The 17,587-nt window shown below is 53.9% G+C and overlaps 7 protein-coding genes across 7 annotated transcripts; 5 read left to right on the top strand and 2 right to left on the bottom strand.

Moving 5' to 3' along the window:
• Positions 1 to 104: 104 nt before the first annotated feature.
• On the top strand, positions 105 to 1,996 carry PSV08DRAFT_185053 (uncharacterized protein; the record flags this gene model as incomplete). Its single annotated transcript, XM_014218613.2, has 2 exons — positions 105 to 1,805; positions 1,862 to 1,996. 2 exons carry the CDS (start codon positions 105 to 107, stop codon positions 1,994 to 1,996), a joined length of 1,836 nt encoding a protein of 611 aa, XP_014074088.2.
• On the top strand, positions 1,876 to 2,527 carry PSV08DRAFT_316807 (uncharacterized protein). Its single transcript, XM_066092666.1, has one exon. It carries the CDS (start codon positions 2,084 to 2,086, stop codon positions 2,312 to 2,314), a length of 231 nt encoding a protein of 76 aa, XP_065948646.1. The 5' UTR covers positions 1,876 to 2,083; the 3' UTR covers positions 2,315 to 2,527.
• A 1,824-nt stretch (positions 2,528 to 4,351) lies between these two features.
• PSV08DRAFT_227411 (uncharacterized protein) lies at positions 4,352 to 6,575 on the bottom strand (the record flags this gene model as incomplete). The annotated part of the gene is made up of 6 exons (XM_014218614.1): positions 4,352 to 4,891; positions 4,966 to 5,415; positions 6,096 to 6,144; positions 6,183 to 6,194; positions 6,215 to 6,305; positions 6,343 to 6,575. 6 exons carry the CDS (start codon positions 6,573 to 6,575, stop codon positions 4,362 to 4,364), a joined length of 1,365 nt encoding a protein of 454 aa, XP_014074089.1. The 3' UTR covers positions 4,352 to 4,361.
• Positions 6,576 to 8,047: 1,472 nt separating this feature from the next.
• PSV08DRAFT_185358 (uncharacterized protein) lies at positions 8,048 to 10,420 on the top strand (the record flags this gene model as incomplete). Its single annotated transcript, XM_066091911.1, has 4 exons — positions 8,048 to 8,269; positions 8,489 to 9,118; positions 9,168 to 9,961; positions 10,057 to 10,420. The coding sequence occupies 4 exons, from the start codon at positions 8,048 to 8,050 to the stop codon at positions 10,418 to 10,420; spliced, it is 2,010 nt and encodes a 669-aa protein (XP_065948645.1).
• Positions 10,421 to 11,776: 1,356 nt separating this feature from the next.
• Positions 11,777 to 13,344, top strand: PSV08DRAFT_316767 (BAR domain-containing family protein). The gene is made up of 6 exons (XM_014218616.2): positions 11,777 to 11,868; positions 11,953 to 12,025; positions 12,114 to 12,196; positions 12,244 to 12,841; positions 12,916 to 13,047; positions 13,114 to 13,344. The coding sequence occupies exons 1-6, from the start codon at positions 11,825 to 11,827 to the stop codon at positions 13,144 to 13,146; spliced, it is 963 nt and encodes a 320-aa protein (XP_014074091.1). The 5' UTR covers positions 11,777 to 11,824; the 3' UTR covers positions 13,147 to 13,344.
• Positions 13,345 to 13,391: 47 nt separating this feature from the next.
• On the bottom strand, positions 13,392 to 14,022 carry PSV08DRAFT_411204 (uncharacterized protein; the record flags this gene model as incomplete). The annotated part of the gene is made up of 1 exon (XM_014218617.2): positions 13,392 to 14,022. The coding sequence occupies one exon, from the start codon at positions 14,020 to 14,022 to the stop codon at positions 13,435 to 13,437; it is 588 nt and encodes a 195-aa protein (XP_014074092.1). The 3' UTR covers positions 13,392 to 13,434.
• Positions 14,023 to 14,732: 710 nt separating this feature from the next.
• On the top strand, positions 14,733 to 16,044 carry PSV08DRAFT_316760 (Polymerase/histidinol phosphatase-like protein). Its single transcript, XM_014218618.2, has 2 exons — positions 14,733 to 15,589; positions 15,660 to 16,044. Exons 1-2 carry the CDS (start codon positions 14,900 to 14,902, stop codon positions 15,876 to 15,878), a joined length of 909 nt encoding a protein of 302 aa, XP_014074093.1. The 5' UTR covers positions 14,733 to 14,899; the 3' UTR covers positions 15,879 to 16,044.
• Positions 16,045 to 17,587: the final 1,543 nt, after the last annotated feature.

The raw sequence follows: 17,587 nt of genomic DNA, 5'->3' as shown, positions 1-17,587 counted from the left end.
TGGGCTGGCTCGATGGCCGCCGCGAGCCCCCGCCCACGCACCGCGAGCCCCCGCGCTCGCGCTCGCGCTCGCGCTTGCATAGGGCGCGCTCCTCGCTCAGCTCCATGACGGGCCTGCTGCATGCCCGCCCTTCACTGCGCACACGTGACACGGAGCCTGCCCTGCCCTCGCTCGCCCCAGACGCTCCGCTGCCCTCCTCGCCCGCCCGCCCAGCCCGACCGCACGCCGCCACCGACCGAGGCCTGGTCCTTCCACGTGTACAGGTCCCGGATCTGGGCTTGGACTTTGACCAGCTGCTCCGCTCAACCTCGCCCGTCGACCGCCCAGATGCCCCCCGCCAGCGCCCGCCAGCGCCGCTGAGTCCGCTGCGGCGCGACGGACGCTCCCTGGGCATCATTCCCTCGCAGCGCCGCATCCGCAACATGATCGGCCACCAGCGCAGGCGGCGCTCGCTGTGGCACGAGGGCGAGACCATGGACAATGCCCAGCAGCTGCGCCAGGGCGAGGATCAGGCCGATGTGCTGTCCAGGCTGCTTTCCCTCGCCGCAGCCGCCACGGCAGCCTCGCTCGTGGGTGACGACAACCAGGCTGCCACTCGAGACGGCACCTTTGATACGTTTCTACAGTCGCTCCAAAACGGCAGCATAGCATCAGCACTGCGGGGCAATGAAGATGGCGCGGCCGGCGACACTCCTGGCGCGGGACAGGCGCCGCTCAACTTCTTCCGCATGTTTCGCTTTGGCACGGCTACCGATAGCACACGAAGTGACAATGACGGGACCCACGGCAGCGGTTCCGCAAACGGCGCATCCGAAGGCGAGGAAGAAGGAGAGGGCAGGATGGTGCCTATCATTATTGTAGGCATCAGGTCAATACAGCCAGGCAGCGGCACCGGACAGGATGACGCCAGCATACCGCCCTTTCTCGATGCCCTCTCCAGCTTTCCCACCCCTCCTACCTCTCCCGGCGACGCAAACATCCTGCAGCCGCCACAAAACGGCACTCGCTTCAGCCATCGCCGCCGGGCCTCCATGGGCGGCTTCAACTTTCCCTCGAACCACGACGGTCAAAGACACCACCGCGGAAATGCCCAAGAGCGCCCTCGTCCTTGGTCGTCACTCACAGACTCGCCCCCGGGGCCTCAACCCCCTCCCTCGACGCCAGCTACCACCATGAATCTCTCGGCCGGCCCCTCGGGTGCCACGACGCCAAACACGTCCACCTCGCCTCCATCGCCCATCCTCCAGTCGGCCACGCCCTCTCGGCGAAACAGCTTTGTCCCAAGAGGCGCCGGATCCACGCTCGAGCCGACCGAAGAAGAACCGCAAACACAGCCGCGCAATGCACGACCCCGTCGCCTGAGCGAATCCGACTTTACACGATACGGATCTGGAGCGCCACGGAGAAGAGGAGTGGTGGAGCCGGACAACAACCCCGGCGAAGGGTCACGGAGCTGGATCATCTATGTGCTGGGCGGCAGCTACCCGGAAAATCACCCAATCCTGACGACGCCCAGCCTCTTCACCGACTCGCCGACATACGAAGACATGATGCTTCTCTCGTCGATATTAGGACCGGCAAAGCCGCCTGTTGCAAGTGAGGAGGACGTGGCTTCGGCACCCGGTCTGCTCAGGATCCGCGCAAACGGCAGTGTACTGGTAGCTGAGGCAGTCGAGGGCGAGGAGACGATTGATCTCGTGCCTGGAGCGCGCTGTCTCGTCTGCCTGTGCGACTTTGAAGCGGATGAAGAGGCACGCAAGCTCATCAAGTGCGAACACATGTTTCACAAGATCTGCATTGACCAGGTACGTTGGCCTTTGATGTCTGGACATTCAACATGACTAATGTGTTTATTTTACAGTGGCTGACTACAGGACGCAACTCGTGCCCTCTATGTCGCGGCGAGGGAGTCCACGAGACGGGCAAGGAGAGTGATGTCGAGCCTAGTGCTACTCCTCCTTCTCCTCCACCGTCGTTACCGCAAGCAGCTGCATGATGGGCTTAGAGATTATTTCTTCTAGAGTATGATTTGCCCGGACTTGTGCTCTCTCTCTCTCTTTTTTTTTGCGCGTTTCCATCTGCAATGACGAGAGGGAGAGAGAGGGAGTGCATGATTGCTCAGATTCTTGATATATACCCCCTATTCTTTTTCCTATTCTCCACCTCTCCTTTTCCTCATCTTTCCATCTCTGTCCATCTCCATCTGTTTTCTTCCCTTTTTTGTCAAACGGGGGCCTCGTTCTCTATTCTGTGCTCGATCACGGATGTGTGTGTGTGGGTGTGGGGGGGTTGTTGGACGGGACGTGAGACATGAAGTTTTTTTTTCCCCCTCCATTTGCAAATTTTCCTATCAGGGTTTCATATACGTTGGACTGTCATCTCTTTTTTTCCCATCATCCTGACATATACGCAACAAAGGGAGTGAAAGGAGTCTAACCTGTCTGTTTTTTTTTGGCATGTGAATTGTTTTTGCAAGAAAAAATCTCGATTGTTATCTTTTTGCATTTTCTGGCATTTATGCAATGGGAGGCGTGGGCATCTAACTGTATGGTCAAAGAGGGAAATATATGGCGTGTACGTATGTAGCTTTTTTTTTGCTTGTCCTCTCTGTCTCTCTCTCTCTTTTTGGGTTGTCTGTTTTCAGGGAAATACATAACGAGGTGTGGTAGTGGGAGGAATGAGAAGAGAGAGAGAGAGAGGAGGTGTGTGTATGGGGAGAGACGGGGGTTTTTTTCCCAAGCATGTGAAACGAATTTCCTTGCCAAAGTTTCTGGGTTTACAACCTTGACGTAGCAACAACGGCCGATGTGCGAATGCGAGTATCGAAGAAATGTCGAGAACAAAAAAGGTCCAGCACAAAAGAGGATTTTCGAAAGCAAGGAAACGGGAGGGAGTGAGGAGTTGTTATGGTGGTGTTGGTGTTGTTGGTGGTGGTTTTTTTTCCCATAGTTAATGACTAGACTTGCCTATTTATTTTGTGTGCCCCTCTTACCTTCCTCTCTTTACTATTCATTCCTCCTCCATTAGAAACCCCGCAGCGCACTAAACAACAAATGCATGTCACTTTCCCCCCCCCCCCCCTTCAACTCTAGAACCCACCTTTATTCGTTTCCCCACCAAAAAAATCGATGTTTGCTACGACTAAGCAGGATTATTTTTTTTTCCAAAAAAAAAATCGGACTTTTTGGCAAACATTGGTCCGGGTTTAAACGCCTCTTTTTTTCGCTCACGCTTTTTAAACACAACCGTTGGTTTGCCATGGGTCTCCCCCCGTCTACTGTCTCCTCGGAACAAACACACACACACACACACATACACACGTGATCTATGCTATGCTATGAAGTTGTGGATTGGGATTCATGGGTTGAAATCTCCAGTACAAGAAAAACAAAAAGAAGGTGAAGTGAAAAAGGGGATGTCTGGGTGATGGGATATGAAAAAGGGGGGGGGGGGGGGGGGTGGTACGATGATGATGGTGACAATGGATGCTGGCAATCAAGTTATACTATGGATGTTGTATATGCACATGGGGGTGGGGAGTTATGACGTGGGGGGAGGTTTCGGTGGAGTTGGGTTGGGTTGGTGATCGGGGGGGGCACAAGGCACAGGGAACAGGGACAGGGACAGGGACAGGAGTGGAGATGCAGTGTTGGTTGGTGACTCGCTGAGATTTTTTTTTTCGCACCAACCAGGACGTGGCTGCGTGTGTAGATTGGACCTAAGGGAGACATCGGTGTGTAAGTAGTGTGTACTGTTTGATATTAAAGCTAATAGAGTAGAAATTGGCCCTAGGCAGTGAAGGGTCCTTTTTTTTTGGGGGGGGGGGGGGGGGGGGGGGGGGTTTGCTTGGCTTGCCGCACTAAAAAAAAAGTGTTACAGCTGAATGGGAGTTTGCTTGCACTGGCTTTGCTTGACTTGTCCTGAGCTAAGCTGTCTGTCCTGCGTACGTGCCTGATCATGTATGGTAGTGAGTGTATTACAATATCAGAGCCATCATTCGCTGGCCGGTTTTACTTGCGGCTTTTTTTTGTACCATGAATTTCCCTGGTTTCTTGGCACACGAAAAAAAGACGGGCCTGTCTGTCTGTCTGTCTGTCGGTATAGTAAAAGATACGTATGCGAGTACGGTTTGCTTGATTGAGGGCTAGTGGGGAAATTTGAAGTTTAATTCCCCACTTTTTGCGAGGACATGGACATGGCATTCTATAAATGTAACTGGTATAGTGTATTTCCATTCCATGTACAATTATCTATCGGTACTACAAAGGCACAGCCAGGACATATTTGGGCCGTGTCGGAAATTGCAAAAGGCTGGTTTGGGAAACAAGGACGTCAACAGAGAGCGGGGGCCGATCCCGTTGTCAATAGCAAAGGATTTTATGGCGAGGTTCCAGGAGTGTGCGCTCTGGGTTGCAAGCAGCAGCAGTAGCAGTAGTAGGAAAAAAGGGCCTGGCCAAGGAGAGCCGCCATGTGGACTTTTGGTCGGGGCTCTGGCCAGTTAGTGTGTTCGCAGAGACGGTCCGCGGACGGCGACTTGGGTGAGTGAGACAAAGTGGAGAAGGGTCGATAGTGGCCATGGCACGGCAGATGGAATATGACGTTTGGTGTCCTGGGCAGCAGACATGTGACGGGCAGCAGCTGGTGTGCAGGCGGAGCGAAGGGGTCCTGCAGGCGTCCCCAAAGGTCGGACCAAGTTGTTTTTTCTCGGTGGTCAAGTTGCTTGTTTGTGGACCGGTGTAGGGAAGGTTGTGGGTGAGGTTGTGGGCGGTGCAGGTCCAAGCGCTTGGAGAGAGGGAGTGGGAGGGCAGGAAGGGCTGACCCTGTCGACGACACGTGGGGCTGACTGTGCCGTAGCCGCGGAATTGGAGTGTTCCGACCTGTATCTCACCAACTAACCATGTACCGCCATCACACACATACATACATGCCATTCATTCATTCACACTGCCACATTCTCACACACACCGACATTGACGCGCTTCATGTGGCGACGCCATGCGCCCGCCTCTTGTGCCGTAGCAGCAGCAGCAGCAGCAGCAGCAGCAGCAGCAGCACCAGTAGGACCACCAGCACCGGCTCCAGTAGCAGCACCACCAGCACCGCACCAGCACAGCACCAGCAGGCTTCCAGGCTGGACCGGCCGGCCGCTCGCTCGGTCGCTGGGGTCATGCAAGATGGGCACCCTCAGCACAGGGTGCTTGTCGAGCCCGTCAGACGCTGGCTGGCTGCACAGTGACTGCATGCTGCAAATGACAATGCCGTGTCCGTGATGCGTGGCGCACGGCACTCGACCACTCAGGGGGCAGCCGGAGCAGCCATTGCGGCATCCGCTGCCCGTCCGCATCCGGCCTAGCGCCAAAACGTGACATTGGACGTCTGCCCTCTGCCTCTCCTTCTGCCTGTCGCTCTTTGTCCCTGGTCGGGAGTCAGCCAGACCAAGGCCCATGACGATATCTCCCCCTAGCTTCCCCATGGTCTGACGACACTAACCAAGTCGACTCGCTCTACCACCCATCATACTCTATTCACGCTGCTCTGCTCCAGACAATCTACTCGACTCGGCGCTGCCCTGCCGTGCAAATTGCCACTAGGCCGGCCAGAGTGGGCAATTCGGAATCCTCATCATGCCACTTGCTTCCCGCCGCATGCCTACATACACGTACATATGTACCTCCTGCCACTCTTCTACACAAGCAGTACACACCTACCAAGTATCCCGCCTGACGCCCGTCACGCCACGGGGCTCCGGCCTAGAGTTCACGTCCATCTAAGTATGCATGTATCTATGTATGTAATCATCATGTGCGTCCACTATGTCGTGGTAAGAGTGCTGCCAGTGGCCCGCAGTTGGCAATGCTGCCACCTTCTCGAAGCAGCCCTCCTTCTCCCGCGCGCCCGCGCGCCCTGGTTGACTCAGGCCCGGTGGCTGCAAATATCCACCCGTCTTTTTATAACCTCGCACATTGATGAGGCTTGAAAGTCTAAGTAGAGGCCGCCCGCCGGGCAATTGCTCTGCACTGCATCGGCCCAATCCCCACTTCAGGCCAGCAGTGGGGGAGCCCATGGCATGCATCCTTAGTAAACTAACCACTTACTTGCCTCCTTGTACCATGCCTGTCCATACCCAACCACAGCCTTACTTACCTACAGTACTAGTATATATACGGTCTATACGTACTTACACATGTACATGTCTGTATCTCGACATACATACATGCCCAGTCCATGTCCATCCATCCATCCATCCATCCATCCATCCATCCATCCATCCATCCATCCACACGCACTGTGACGACGACCTCGACCTGCAGCACGCGTCGCAATCGCTGCGACGCCACTCACCCATGGCTGACTTGAGCAATGAATGAGGGAGGGGGCAGCTGGGAAAGAGGGGGGAGCCCTTTTGGTGCGGGCCCCACTATGCCGCCCTCACCACCCTGGTGGTGGATTGGGACTTGGGGCTGGCGCATATCATGTCCGTCTTGGTGCTGTGTCGTGCCCTTAGCTCGATCCGTCTGCTGCAAAGGCGATCCTCGACCCTCTTGGATTTGCAATTGCTCCATAGCTGGCGACATGGCTTGATTACCCACGCCGCCCACTGCCCACAGTCCTCTAGCAGCAGCCAGCAGCCGTCACAGCAGCCGTCACAGCAGCCGTAGCAGCAGCGGCGGGCTGCACGCCTAACAAAATGCCCTGCTCTAGCCGTACATACGTACTTAGTCCACAGGCTGACAGGCGGGGATCACCGCCGGGGATGTGTCAAAATGGGCCGCATCTGATGAACTGTATGTACTTAGATACTCATTCGGACATGGGACTACTTATTGCTCGGAGCGGGCAGACCCCTTGGTTGCTCCGTCGCCAGTTGCCCTGCTCTTACCTGCCCTCCCCTGCCCTCCCCCCCCCCCAGACTTGAGGTGGCTGCAGTCGGTGGGTGGACCTGTTTGCACGGCCTGGGAGTGGCCCAGAGCGATCAGTCCTGGGATTCCAGCGCTGCGCGGAAGGCGGAAGCGTTTGCGTGCACGGCCCACAGCGGCCTGGAGACCAGCGCAGTGAGCTTGGGGCTTGCTTTTTCCCCTTCACTGCACCCCGGCTTCTCAGATGCGGACGTTTGATGAACCTCAGACTATCCCTTCCTGGACATACACCATTGCTTCTTCCCAGGACTAGACACACGCCTCTGCTCTCGCTCGGGCCGGCTCTCTGCTCTGCCTGTCTCTCTCTCTGTCCACCGACCTTCGCCCTCTTCGCTCTAGCTCCAACTTCTCTGTCTCTTTTTTTTTTTCATATTTCTCATACCATCTTTCTCAGTTTATCGCTCTTGCACAACCTTGAACCTGCGCCCCCTGCTGTGCTTCCTCTCTACCAACACTCATCACTTCCTCCCCCCTGTCTCTCCCTCTCTCTCTCTCTCTCTCTCCCCACTCTCCCCCTTCGCCGGCCCCTCACTCCCCCCTTTTTTTCTGGTCCCAGATTGGTACTGCATATGCCTCCATTGCCAGCCTTTTCTAGTGTCGCGCAGTCTACCTGGTCCCGTGTGTGGCCATCACTCAGGGTTACCGGAGACGTAGTTGAACCGCCTGTCCTAGCTGCTAGCTGGGGGCCTGCACCCGCGCGCCCAAACCAGCCTGCATTAGACTAACCCACGGCTCCGGCAAGCCTACTCCTACTTCTATATCCTTTCACTTTCCCGTACCTGACGCCCGAGCCATTGTCACACCCGTTGACACGGCGATCGACCTCGGACCCAGACCCTTGCACCCGAATGACGCTGGCCCTCCTCCTGCAACCACTATCCTCACCAATCTTCCATCATTGCCACCGCATTCTCTTGCCCTCTCCCTCACTGCGCAGTCTCTCCCACCCTCGTCCCTCGTAAGACATGTCTGGATACTACCCCCCGCCAGGCCATAGTATCCCGCCCCAATACTACAACATCGACCACAACTCCATTCCCAACAATAACAACGGCAATAACAACAATAACAACAACAACGTTCAGCATGCCCCGCAGACGATGATCGGACATGGTTCCTATCCCATGGCCATGCCAGACAACCCCTTCCAACCAGGAGCTCCCGGACCTTTTGTGCAATACGAAAACATTGGTCAGCCCAGTTATCCTGATCAATATGATGATGCATCTGGCCCCATCGGCTCAGTCCATGCTGCCAACAGCCGCGCGCGTCGCCGACCCGCGCCTGGCGAGCAGGTAAAGCACCGCAGAACACGAAGCGGATGCTTTACCTGCAGACAGCGTAGAGTCAAGGTATGTGGCCTTTTCTCTCTCTCTCTCTCTCTATCCACTTGCGCCAAATGGCCAGCGCGATTGACATGTAGCAGTGTGACGAAAACCATCCCGTCTGCGAGAGTGAGTGCTTGCTTCTGCCTCTGACTCGTTGAAACAGGGCTTGATTTCTGACAGCGTTCACCAGGGTGTCACAAGGGAGGTCGCGAATGCGTCTATCCCGACTCACAATCCAGTCAGAAATCTACCCGCAGCGGCTCCAAATCTGCAAAGTCTTCATCTGCCGACAACATTTCGTCGCCCGAGGACCGTGAAGAAGAGGCCAAGGAACGCTTGCCATCCATAAGGGACGAAGATGAGGAAGAAGACTACGTCGACTATGACGACGACGACACGTCAAGAAGCCAAGACAACCGCGACTCGTCTTACACCCCTGGCTCGAACCTCGACCAGAGTGTCTCCCCATCGACCGAGGCCTCATCCACTGTCCCGCCCACTGTACGGCCATCACTGTCCCGGAAAGGAAGTGCGCAACCCACGAAGCCCGCCCAGGGCTCGACCCGAGACCTCCAGTTCTATCTCAACTACTTCCGCAACCACATGAGTGTCCATCACTACTCGCTCAAGCGCGACACACGTGGCTGGCTCAAAGGCGATTTTATGCATTGGGTTATGAAGTTTGAGCCTCTCAAATATGCCGTTGCAGGATATGCTGCATATTTCCATACCCTGTCCCAGCCCGACGGTCGCATATCCACATTTCTCCAATTTTACAATGAGTCGGTCTCGCGCCTGCGCATGGCGATTGAGAAGAACAAGAAGCAGGGTCTTGCTACTTTCTTGACCATACTGCAGCTGGCAAGCATAGAGGTAAGGGCAGTATTGTCGGACTGACGTCACTCTTCTAATAGGATAATAGGAAATGCTTGGTGACTGGGTCAATCTCATGGGCCACCAGAAAGCTGCATTTGACATGCTCACACGCCTCTTTACACCACAGAGCATCACAAAGTCGGATTTCCTGTCCAAGGTACTTCTTTGGTACGTTCGATTCGATCTATTTGTAGGCTTCCAGTCGGGCGGAGAGGCAACATTGGGCAGGGAATGGTATGTCGCTGCCCACGAATCATACGTCCAAAAAGTCAAGGAAAACCCAGACGACTTGGGGATGCAGTACGAAGAGCGCTTTGCGTATTCCCGGCTGGTAGCAAAGGACTCGAACGATCTCTTTGCAAGGGCCAGTAAAGGACTGCTTAGTCCTCAAGAATTCATGACCCAGCTGCCCGCGCTTCAAGAAAGAATGAAATCCTTGCCGAAATGCATTCCGCAGGTTTTACTGGATCCAAGCCACAAGGTTCACAGCATCCCTGGAACCCTGGATCCCGACGACATCACCAATCCTTACGAACCAGACATCATTTGGGGTGGACCATTATGGACGACGAATTTCCTATACATGGACATGTGGGGCCTCCAGTTCATGTATGCCATATCGTCGTCTATGGCGTTGAAGCAGCCCATAGATCCCGAGTACAATAGATTGGCGTATCAAGCAGTACAGATGTTTGAAGCCATGTGCGCCTATCCAGACGCGCCTCCAGGCGCCCTACTAGAGGCTCAAACCAGCTTTGCGATTGCCGTCTTGTTTCTGCCCAAGGACCCAAAGACCATACAGTGGATTCGTCGGACGTTTACCAAGATTGAAGCATCAGGGTAAGCACAACCTGCCCCCTTCAAGAGGTTGGGAATTGTTGGTTCCTGCAAGAGGTAATCCTGGCGCATGTTTCACTATGCTTACACGACTTTAGATACATCTACTCTGACGTTCTCCGTAACCGTATGCTTGAATCCATGGGGGCACCGCCATCAGATTGGTGGCTCCCCGACGACGAAGGGTGCCCCCCTATTATTCGCTCAATAAAGGACTTTATCAAGGACCGCACGCAGGCGCCAAAAGATCAAGTCTCCGAGGACTTGCGCGAGATGCGCGGTGTTTTCAATTCGCTCACCATATCCGACTCGCCGACGTCTGACAACATGACGGTCACGAGTGCCGACGGCTTGGGCTCTGCATACGGCTCTCCAGATTGGCAATCGGGCTACGGAAGTGATCGGAAGTCGTCCATCGCGGAGAGTTGCTCGCCTGGTGTACCAAATCAATACTCTGTATAGTAACGTGGCTTACTCGCATGAAGCTACCTGCGCTATCAAGACGCTTGCAATGAAGCAATTGGGAGGCGTATGTTTTGTTGGTACCAAAAGACGCTTATCGGTCTGCCCATGTCTCTTGATGCAGCGCCTGTGTATATCACAATAGAGGACATGTTCTACCTGAAACACTCTACTCTTATGGTCTTCCCGGAGTTGTACCGCCGGTCATGTCTCCCGAGAGGCGTCCTGTCACACACTGGCTGGCAAGTGCAACTGGGCTTGCGTGGACGAGACGTAATGGCTTGCCTTGGTATCACATCTCAGGGCCACGATCCCCCCGGGAAGCTCACTACAGAAAAGGAAGAATGGAGCGAAAGCGGGGTCCACTTATGCGGTGTGATTGCTGCGGGTCATGCTGGGGCGCACGTTAGTTTTAACATCGGACGGCGATCGGGTGTTGGAGGTTCCCTACCTACCAGATTACGAGTATGGAGAGGCCAAGCACCATGTACATGCATGGGCATGGGCATGGAAAGTTTATTCACAGGCACGAGGAGAATGACTCGCGCGGCGGATGGAAATGTGCGCAGAATCCAGATGCAAAGCTTAAGAAGCCTCCACATATGGTCGCCGTTTATGAAATACGAAGGGCTGTGAGGCATTTGCACGGCATCAGTAACCGTGTACAATCAAAAGCGGATTGACCAAGGATTCGAAATCCCAAGCTTGCATGTGATGGCTACTAATGATCTATGACTTTATATTTCTAGCAATCAAGGACATTATTCATGGCGCAATTTCTCCTCTCTCTTACATGGCACCGCATCCAGCTGCAGATTGTTGATCGGAACTGCTTTTGGTCAGCAATGCAGTTTCAGGCATTTGCATGCAGTCTACATGACTCCTGTATCACTCCCTGCTATAGGGTTAGTGGTGGTGAGACAACCAGTGGGGCCAAATATGTATACATTTCCCCTGTGGCGTGCTGATCTTTTATCGGCGTGTCTTTTTTTATTTTTTTGAACAAAGCATCTTTTAGCGGAACTCACAATAGCATCCCATGCTCAGTAGGGGATGGTGGTTTTTATGAAGCACATACTTACGTACAGCACGATAGCCAAGTATTACTTTTGTGATAATGGTAGCATGACGAGAATGAGTACTGTTCAACATTCTCTGTCTGAAATTATACACACTTCAGCACATGGATCGAGGAAAAACACATGCATTGTAGAGTATTTGTCCAGGCAAAAGGGTCGATATGGTCCCAAACAGGACTAGTGCAATGCAGGGCTCATGCGCCGCCCTGACAGCAACGGCGGCGGAGAACACATGAAAGTCGTAAGAGCACGACAACAGCCACGCCCCGCCCTCGACAACAACCACGAGCAGAGTCTTGATATATCGTAACCCCGCTACACCGCAATGGAAAACCTTGGCAAGATTTCGGCGTTCGGAAAGAACATTTCGTATGTACAGCCCCGCGCCCCCCTCGCCGCTTGCCTGCACCCCAGCACCTGATAGGAGCACTTGGACTGACACGGTTGCTACAGCGCTACCTTTACCCCCTGGGCTGCCCGAACACAGCAATATGTCAAGGAGCAGGTTGGCAATGTCGAGGACAAGGTGCGCAGCCTCCCGATTGAGTCCGTGTGCTATCTCACGAGGGCATCCGCGCTGTAGCAAAGTGCACCATTAACACGGCTCATGACAGACTCAACTGCCTCCGGACTACATTGAGCTCGAGAAGCGAGTCGATGCGCTGAAAAAGGTGCACACGACTATGCTTCAGGTCACGTACGACACCTCGTATTTCGCCTAGAAACCATGTCCTGACTGCCTAGTTCACAATACGCAAACGAAGCCTACGACTACCCAGCCAACATCCGCGAGTCCTTCAACGACCTCGGCCGAACCGTCGCAGAAAAGGTCAATCTGCTCTCGAGCGCTACATCGCCCGCCGAAGCCCAGGCGGCTCTTACTGCCCCTCCCTCGGCAAAGCCCCAGCCCAAGACTTTCAGCCATGCTGTTGCCCGCGCCGCCCTGAATGCCTCGCACATGCTCACCTCTGAGCAAACGTCGTCAGGCGAGGACCCGCTCGCTACTGCCCTTGAGAAGTATGCCATTGCTAGTGAGAAGGTTGGCGAGGCACGTCTGGCGCAGGACGCTCAGATTCAGAGCCGCTTCTTGGCTGGGTGGAGTACCACGCTCAACACCAACATTCAGTTTGCCACACGCGCCCGCAAGGCTGTCGAAAACTCGCGACTGACACTTGATGCGACCAAGGCCAACGCCAGGGGACCTGCCTTTACCCTCCCTGGTCAACCCGCCAAGAAGGATAACCTGGATGATGACTTGACCGAGGAGGCAAGAGCAAAGATTGAGCAGGCTGAGGACGAGTTTGTTGGCCAGACTGAGGAGGCTGTTGGTGTCATGAAGAATGTAAGTTGTGAAACTGTTTTGGTCTGAGATACATTTACTGACTTTTTTTTCTCTTTTTTCTTCTTGACAAACAGGTCCTTGACACTCCGGAACCACTCCGCAACCTTGCTGACCTCATTGCTGCCCAACTCGAGTACCACAAGAAGGCATACGAGATTCTATCCGAATTGGCACCCGTTGTTGAGCAACTGCAGGTTGAACAGGAGGTGCGTAGACACCAGTCGTCTGACTTTTAGGTTCCCTTCCCCCAGCTGATGCGTTGTGGTGATTAGGCCAGCTACCGTCGGGCTCGTGAAGAGTTGTAAAGTGATGTTGATGTAAGGGGAGGGGGGGGAGGGTATTGGTGAGATTGGAGAGGGTGTAGAAGTGAGGGAATGGATGAATACAGTATCATGGAGGGGAGATTGTCTTGGTATTGGCTTTTGTCCAGCGCAGGATCTCGTTGCCAACAAAGGATAGGGTCTAGTTGTGGTATGAAATGATTAGTCGTTTTATGACTTTTGAAATATTTTGCTCTCTCTCTCTCTCTCTCTCTCTCTCTCTCTTCCTCTTCTATTTTACTTGTGTGTGTGCGTGTTTTTTACATTGTTCCTCTATTCAATAACCCCACTCTCATCCTGAAACTGAGCAGCCTGCCTCTTAGCAAACTCGCCCACCCCCTCGCCCTCCCCACCTTCATCCTCGGGAATAAACTGCCTCATAACCCTCTTCACATACTCCTCGGGCACCCCACACTTGACCGCATCCTCGATCCCCCGATTCATCCTATACACATACTCGTCCCTCGGCACTCCCGGCACCACCCTCTCCCGATCAATATACACGAGCACGCGCTTATCCGTCTCGCTGGGCGCATCGCCGACATTGATTTTCTCGGCGGGAGACGCACTGGGCCAGAATGTGCAGCCGAGGTATTCCTTGGTGTAGGCGACGGGCACGCCTTCGTTCTTGTCGAGCTGGCGCTCGTCGTCCGGTGTGAGCTTGAAGACGAGGCCGTACACGTGGTCTGAGGGTGTGCTGGATTCGACTATGTTGGCGTAGCCCCGTTCGTTTATCATCCATTTGTACTTGGCTAGCCGTGCGATGCCTACGTATGTCGATGAGGGGCAGCGCGTCGTCATTTGGTGGAGCCAGAGGTTGGAGCCGTAGCCGAAGTAGATGGTTGGGGGGTTGGAAGACATGTTTCTTTTTCTTTTCTTTTCTGGGTCGAGGTGTTGGGTTGGAGATGGTGATGGGCTTTTCCGGTTTAGAAGGTGTTTGAGATATGGAGACTTTGTTTAATCTTTCTTTTTCCTTGGATGCTTTGTCCTAGGGTGTTTGGAATTGCGAGAAATTGTTCTGTTTAATTGGCTTTTTTTTTTCTCTCTCTCTTCTTCTTGTACATGTATCGTTGATGTTCGCTGGGCTCCTGCTATTCAAATGGCTGATGACCGTCACAATCCCAGGAAATGTGAATGCCGTTTTCCAAGAGCAATTTCAATTCCTACACGAATTCCAGTATGATTCTATTCTTTGGTAGACTAGATTTGACGGCTGTAGCGTATCGTCCGGCTCCAGGACGGATTTCACCAAGCACGCGGGGTCATCTATCAGAATCTGATTGTGATTAGCCATGGATACGTAGTGCTCGCTCGCAGCCTTCTCGTGTACCTTGCAACTTTAAGATTGGCTTGTAATATTTTTTTTTACAACCATATCCCGGATGCAACACGGTCACGGTACATGAATTGAGGTGGCACGGTAGTCAGTCAGATACCTCGGGGCGATGTCAACCCACATGCCGAACAAAACCGACGAATCGGCGTTGAAGGATTACACCACGCTTCCTCTTCGCGACGACGACCACATGCGGGAAGAGACGCGAGACACGGCTGCTAGCAAGTATGCGGCCAGTCTGTAAACCACCTATATCAGGTCGCCTCTGTCACGTTGAATCATGTTGCGCAGTCTTTAGTGCGGTGGCGTCGATAGGAGAACGCGTCTTGGTGCAGCGTCGAGTCACATTTACTACTACAATTTTCCCAACCCAGAAGCTCAACCGCGACAATAAACCCAACCATGCCATACTCACATCACAGTCACTCTGGCCAGTTCTGTAGCCATGCAAAGGACACGCTCGAACAGGTCATCCAGGCAGCCATAGCCAAGGGCTTCCACACCTTTGCGCTAACAGAGCATATACCCCGGCCAATCGAAGACTTCTACCCCGGAGAAGCTGAGTCGTACACGGTTGAGAGCCTTGCCAAGCTATTCGACGACTTCATAGTCGAAGCCAACCGGCTGAGGGATAAGTACTCGAGCCAGATACAGATCCTGATTGGCTTTGAATCAGAATGGATTCGTCCGTCGACCCTGGAGCTGATTCGGAGCGTCCGCGAAAAACATGCATTTGACTTTTTCATGGGCTCTGTCCACCATGTCCATACGATTCCCATCGACTACGACCGCAAAATGTACGAGCAGGCGAGGGACAAGGCGGGCGGGACAGACGAGAGGCTGTTTGAAGACTATTTCGATTCTCAATGGGAGATGCTGCAGGCGCTGCGGCCCCCAGTCGTCGGGCACCTCGATCTCATCCGTCTGCTGAGCGATCACCGCGACGATGGGTTCAAAGGCATGGCTGGTGTTTGGCAAAAGATCGAGCGAAACCTGGCATTCATTGCTTCATATGGCGGTCTGCTCGAACTCAACTCTGCCGGCTTGCGCAAAGGTCTGGCCGAGCCGTATCCGTGCTTGCCAATATGTCAGGTCAGTCACACCGCCATCTGCCCGAGCTCGGCGGCGAGCTGAACATGAACTGATTTGGGGTCGTTTATAGATGTTCCTTCGCATGCGAGGCGGTTTCGTCATGTCTGACGACAGCCATGGAATCGATCATATTGGCACAAACTATGCGCGGCTCCTTGCCTTCATCCAGACTGTAGGGACTGACCGCATACACTACGTCGAGCGGGCCGAGCAAGGCAAAGACACTCGCTTTGCTAGCATTGCTCTGACCGACCTGGTGCAGTTGCCGTTTTGGGAGAAATCAAACTGAAGTTGGCTTCGTCGTGGCCCGACTTTTGGTGCGCCGCTGACGAGGGTTCGCTCTTGTGCTGAACGTTGCGGGTCTTACGACCGGAGCAATAGCCTTGCGGAACCTTGCGCAACGGTGGTTTTAGGGTACCTACTACATTACAAGCAATGCGCAACCTTTTCATTGGACATGTTGGAGATGACAATCGTCGGCTCGTATTCTTGCTGGCTGCAAGTGGTTTAGCACCTGTCCTGTAGCTTGACTTTGGCCACGTGCTTAATGTTCACGATGCTGCACTCCATATGCGTGGGGGTGATCACTTCTCCACGACTCAGCCGCCACTGCAAGCCCACCTCGTCTAGCCAATACAAAGACTGCATTGCTCCCGGACCGTATCGTTGGGCTCCCGACTCAGCGCACAGGGCTAAAGATCGTCTTGTCCGTAGGTTACAAGGCGGGCTGAAGAAGGCCATGGCAAAGGCACGGTCGAAAAGACCACGTGTAAATGGCCATGGCAATTGCTCTTCAGCCCCACGCTACCCGTGCCTGGTTTTTTTCCCTTCAGGGATGTGAATTTCGCGTTTGCCGCGAGAAGCACGATAGCCCGCTGCTCCGCATTTGGCTGTTTTGCAACGCCAGACGCTACAAACACGATTGTTCCCCGGGTGGGTCTAGCACCGCACGGCAACCGGCAGTGCTGCCGCTTCTACTGTGATTGGCAAATGTCCAGAGACATGCCACCCGCGAGATGATTAGGGTTTGTTGGGCCCCTTGGCCTCACGGTTTCGACAAAGGGATTTTGGAGCGGCACATGGGGGTGAATGCGAATAATGATGATGAGCCATTGTGTTCGTCATTCCAGCCTGTGAGACATAAACGCTAGATTCTTGAGGCCATGGGGTTGCGTACTTGTTAAACTAGTCTACCTAATATACGTAAGTAATACGGCCAGTCGCCCCGTGAAATGGACCGAACATTGCTTTTTTTAAGCAAACGGTCCTGCATTTTCCCTAAATCCGATGTTAGCTTTGTTCACTCTGAAATCTACTAAAATACTACAAGACCGCCAGTTGCCTTCTCGGGCCTCGAGTAGTCAGGGGGACTCGCACTGGTGCGGGTTTGGCTGCCGAATCACATCCTATACAACTTGCGGTAGTAGCTTATTCGTCAACGACTTAGCCCTACGGCGTTTATAGGCGCTTTTCCTTTTTTTTCAGGTCGTGCGACTTTCTGGAGAGGTACAGTGTCGGCCTTTTTCTTGCGCCCATCCCTCCGTTCCTCCATGCAGGATTAAGGTTTTAGAGTCGTGCCGTGCATTCTTTGTGACGAAGAGCGTCTTCGTGGTGACAGTCACCGCACGTTGCGGCCTTTGACAATTGTAGCCTTGCACCCCACTAAGGAACCCTTTGTCCCCACCCTTGCTTCCTTTTTGTCCCATCATCCTAGTTGGTCACGTCCTCAAGATCATTCCTTATCCTACCACGGCCCAAAAATAATTTTGAATGTCTTGCTTTTTTTTTTCCCTTCCGCGTGGATGCAGGGTCAGCCGCCGCGTCGCTGGGCAAACGGCGGTGTTGGAAAGCCGTCATGCTGCTCGGTAGTCGCGGGAAAAGTTGAGGAACGGGTACAACCATCGACCATGTTAGATGTGGAGCCCACATCGCGTGTCAGCCAGGATGTTGCAGATGACGAACCCATTCAAAGGGCTAGACCAACCTTACAAACTTCTG

This window comes from Bipolaris maydis, assembly GCF_028858645.1.
Source record: "Bipolaris maydis strain C4 unplaced genomic scaffold PSV08scaffold_11, whole genome shotgun sequence".
NCBI lineage: Eukaryota > Fungi > Ascomycota > Dothideomycetes > Pleosporales > Pleosporaceae > Bipolaris > Bipolaris maydis.
Note: the sequence above shows the minus strand (reverse complement) of the source record. Positions and strands in the feature narration are given on the sequence as shown.

What these genes read in the sequence shown, in the direction of transcription:
- PSV08DRAFT_316807 (XM_066092666.1), top strand. Translation starts at nt 2,084, where the DNA reads ATGACGAGAGGGAGAGAGAGGGAGTGCATGATTGCTCAGATTCTTGAT.
- PSV08DRAFT_316767 (XM_014218616.2), top strand. Translation starts at nt 11,825, where the DNA reads ATGGAAAACCTTGGCAAGATTTCGGCGTTCGGAAAGAACATTTC. An exon ending in TTGGCAATGTCGAGGACAAG is followed by an intron (nt 12,026 to 12,113) that starts GTGCGCAGCCTC and finishes GGCTCATGACAG; the next exon opens with ACTCAACTGCCTCCGGACTA. An exon ending in ACGACTATGCTTCAGGTCAC is followed by an intron (nt 12,197 to 12,243) that starts GTACGACACCTC and finishes CTGACTGCCTAG; the next exon opens with TTCACAATACGCAAACGAAG.
- PSV08DRAFT_316760 (XM_014218618.2), top strand. Translation starts at nt 14,900, where the DNA reads ATGCCATACTCACATCACAGTCACTCTGGCCAGTTCTGTAGCCATGCA. An exon ending in CGTGCTTGCCAATATGTCAG is followed by an intron (nt 15,590 to 15,659) that starts GTCAGTCACACC and finishes GGTCGTTTATAG; the next exon opens with ATGTTCCTTCGCATGCGAGG.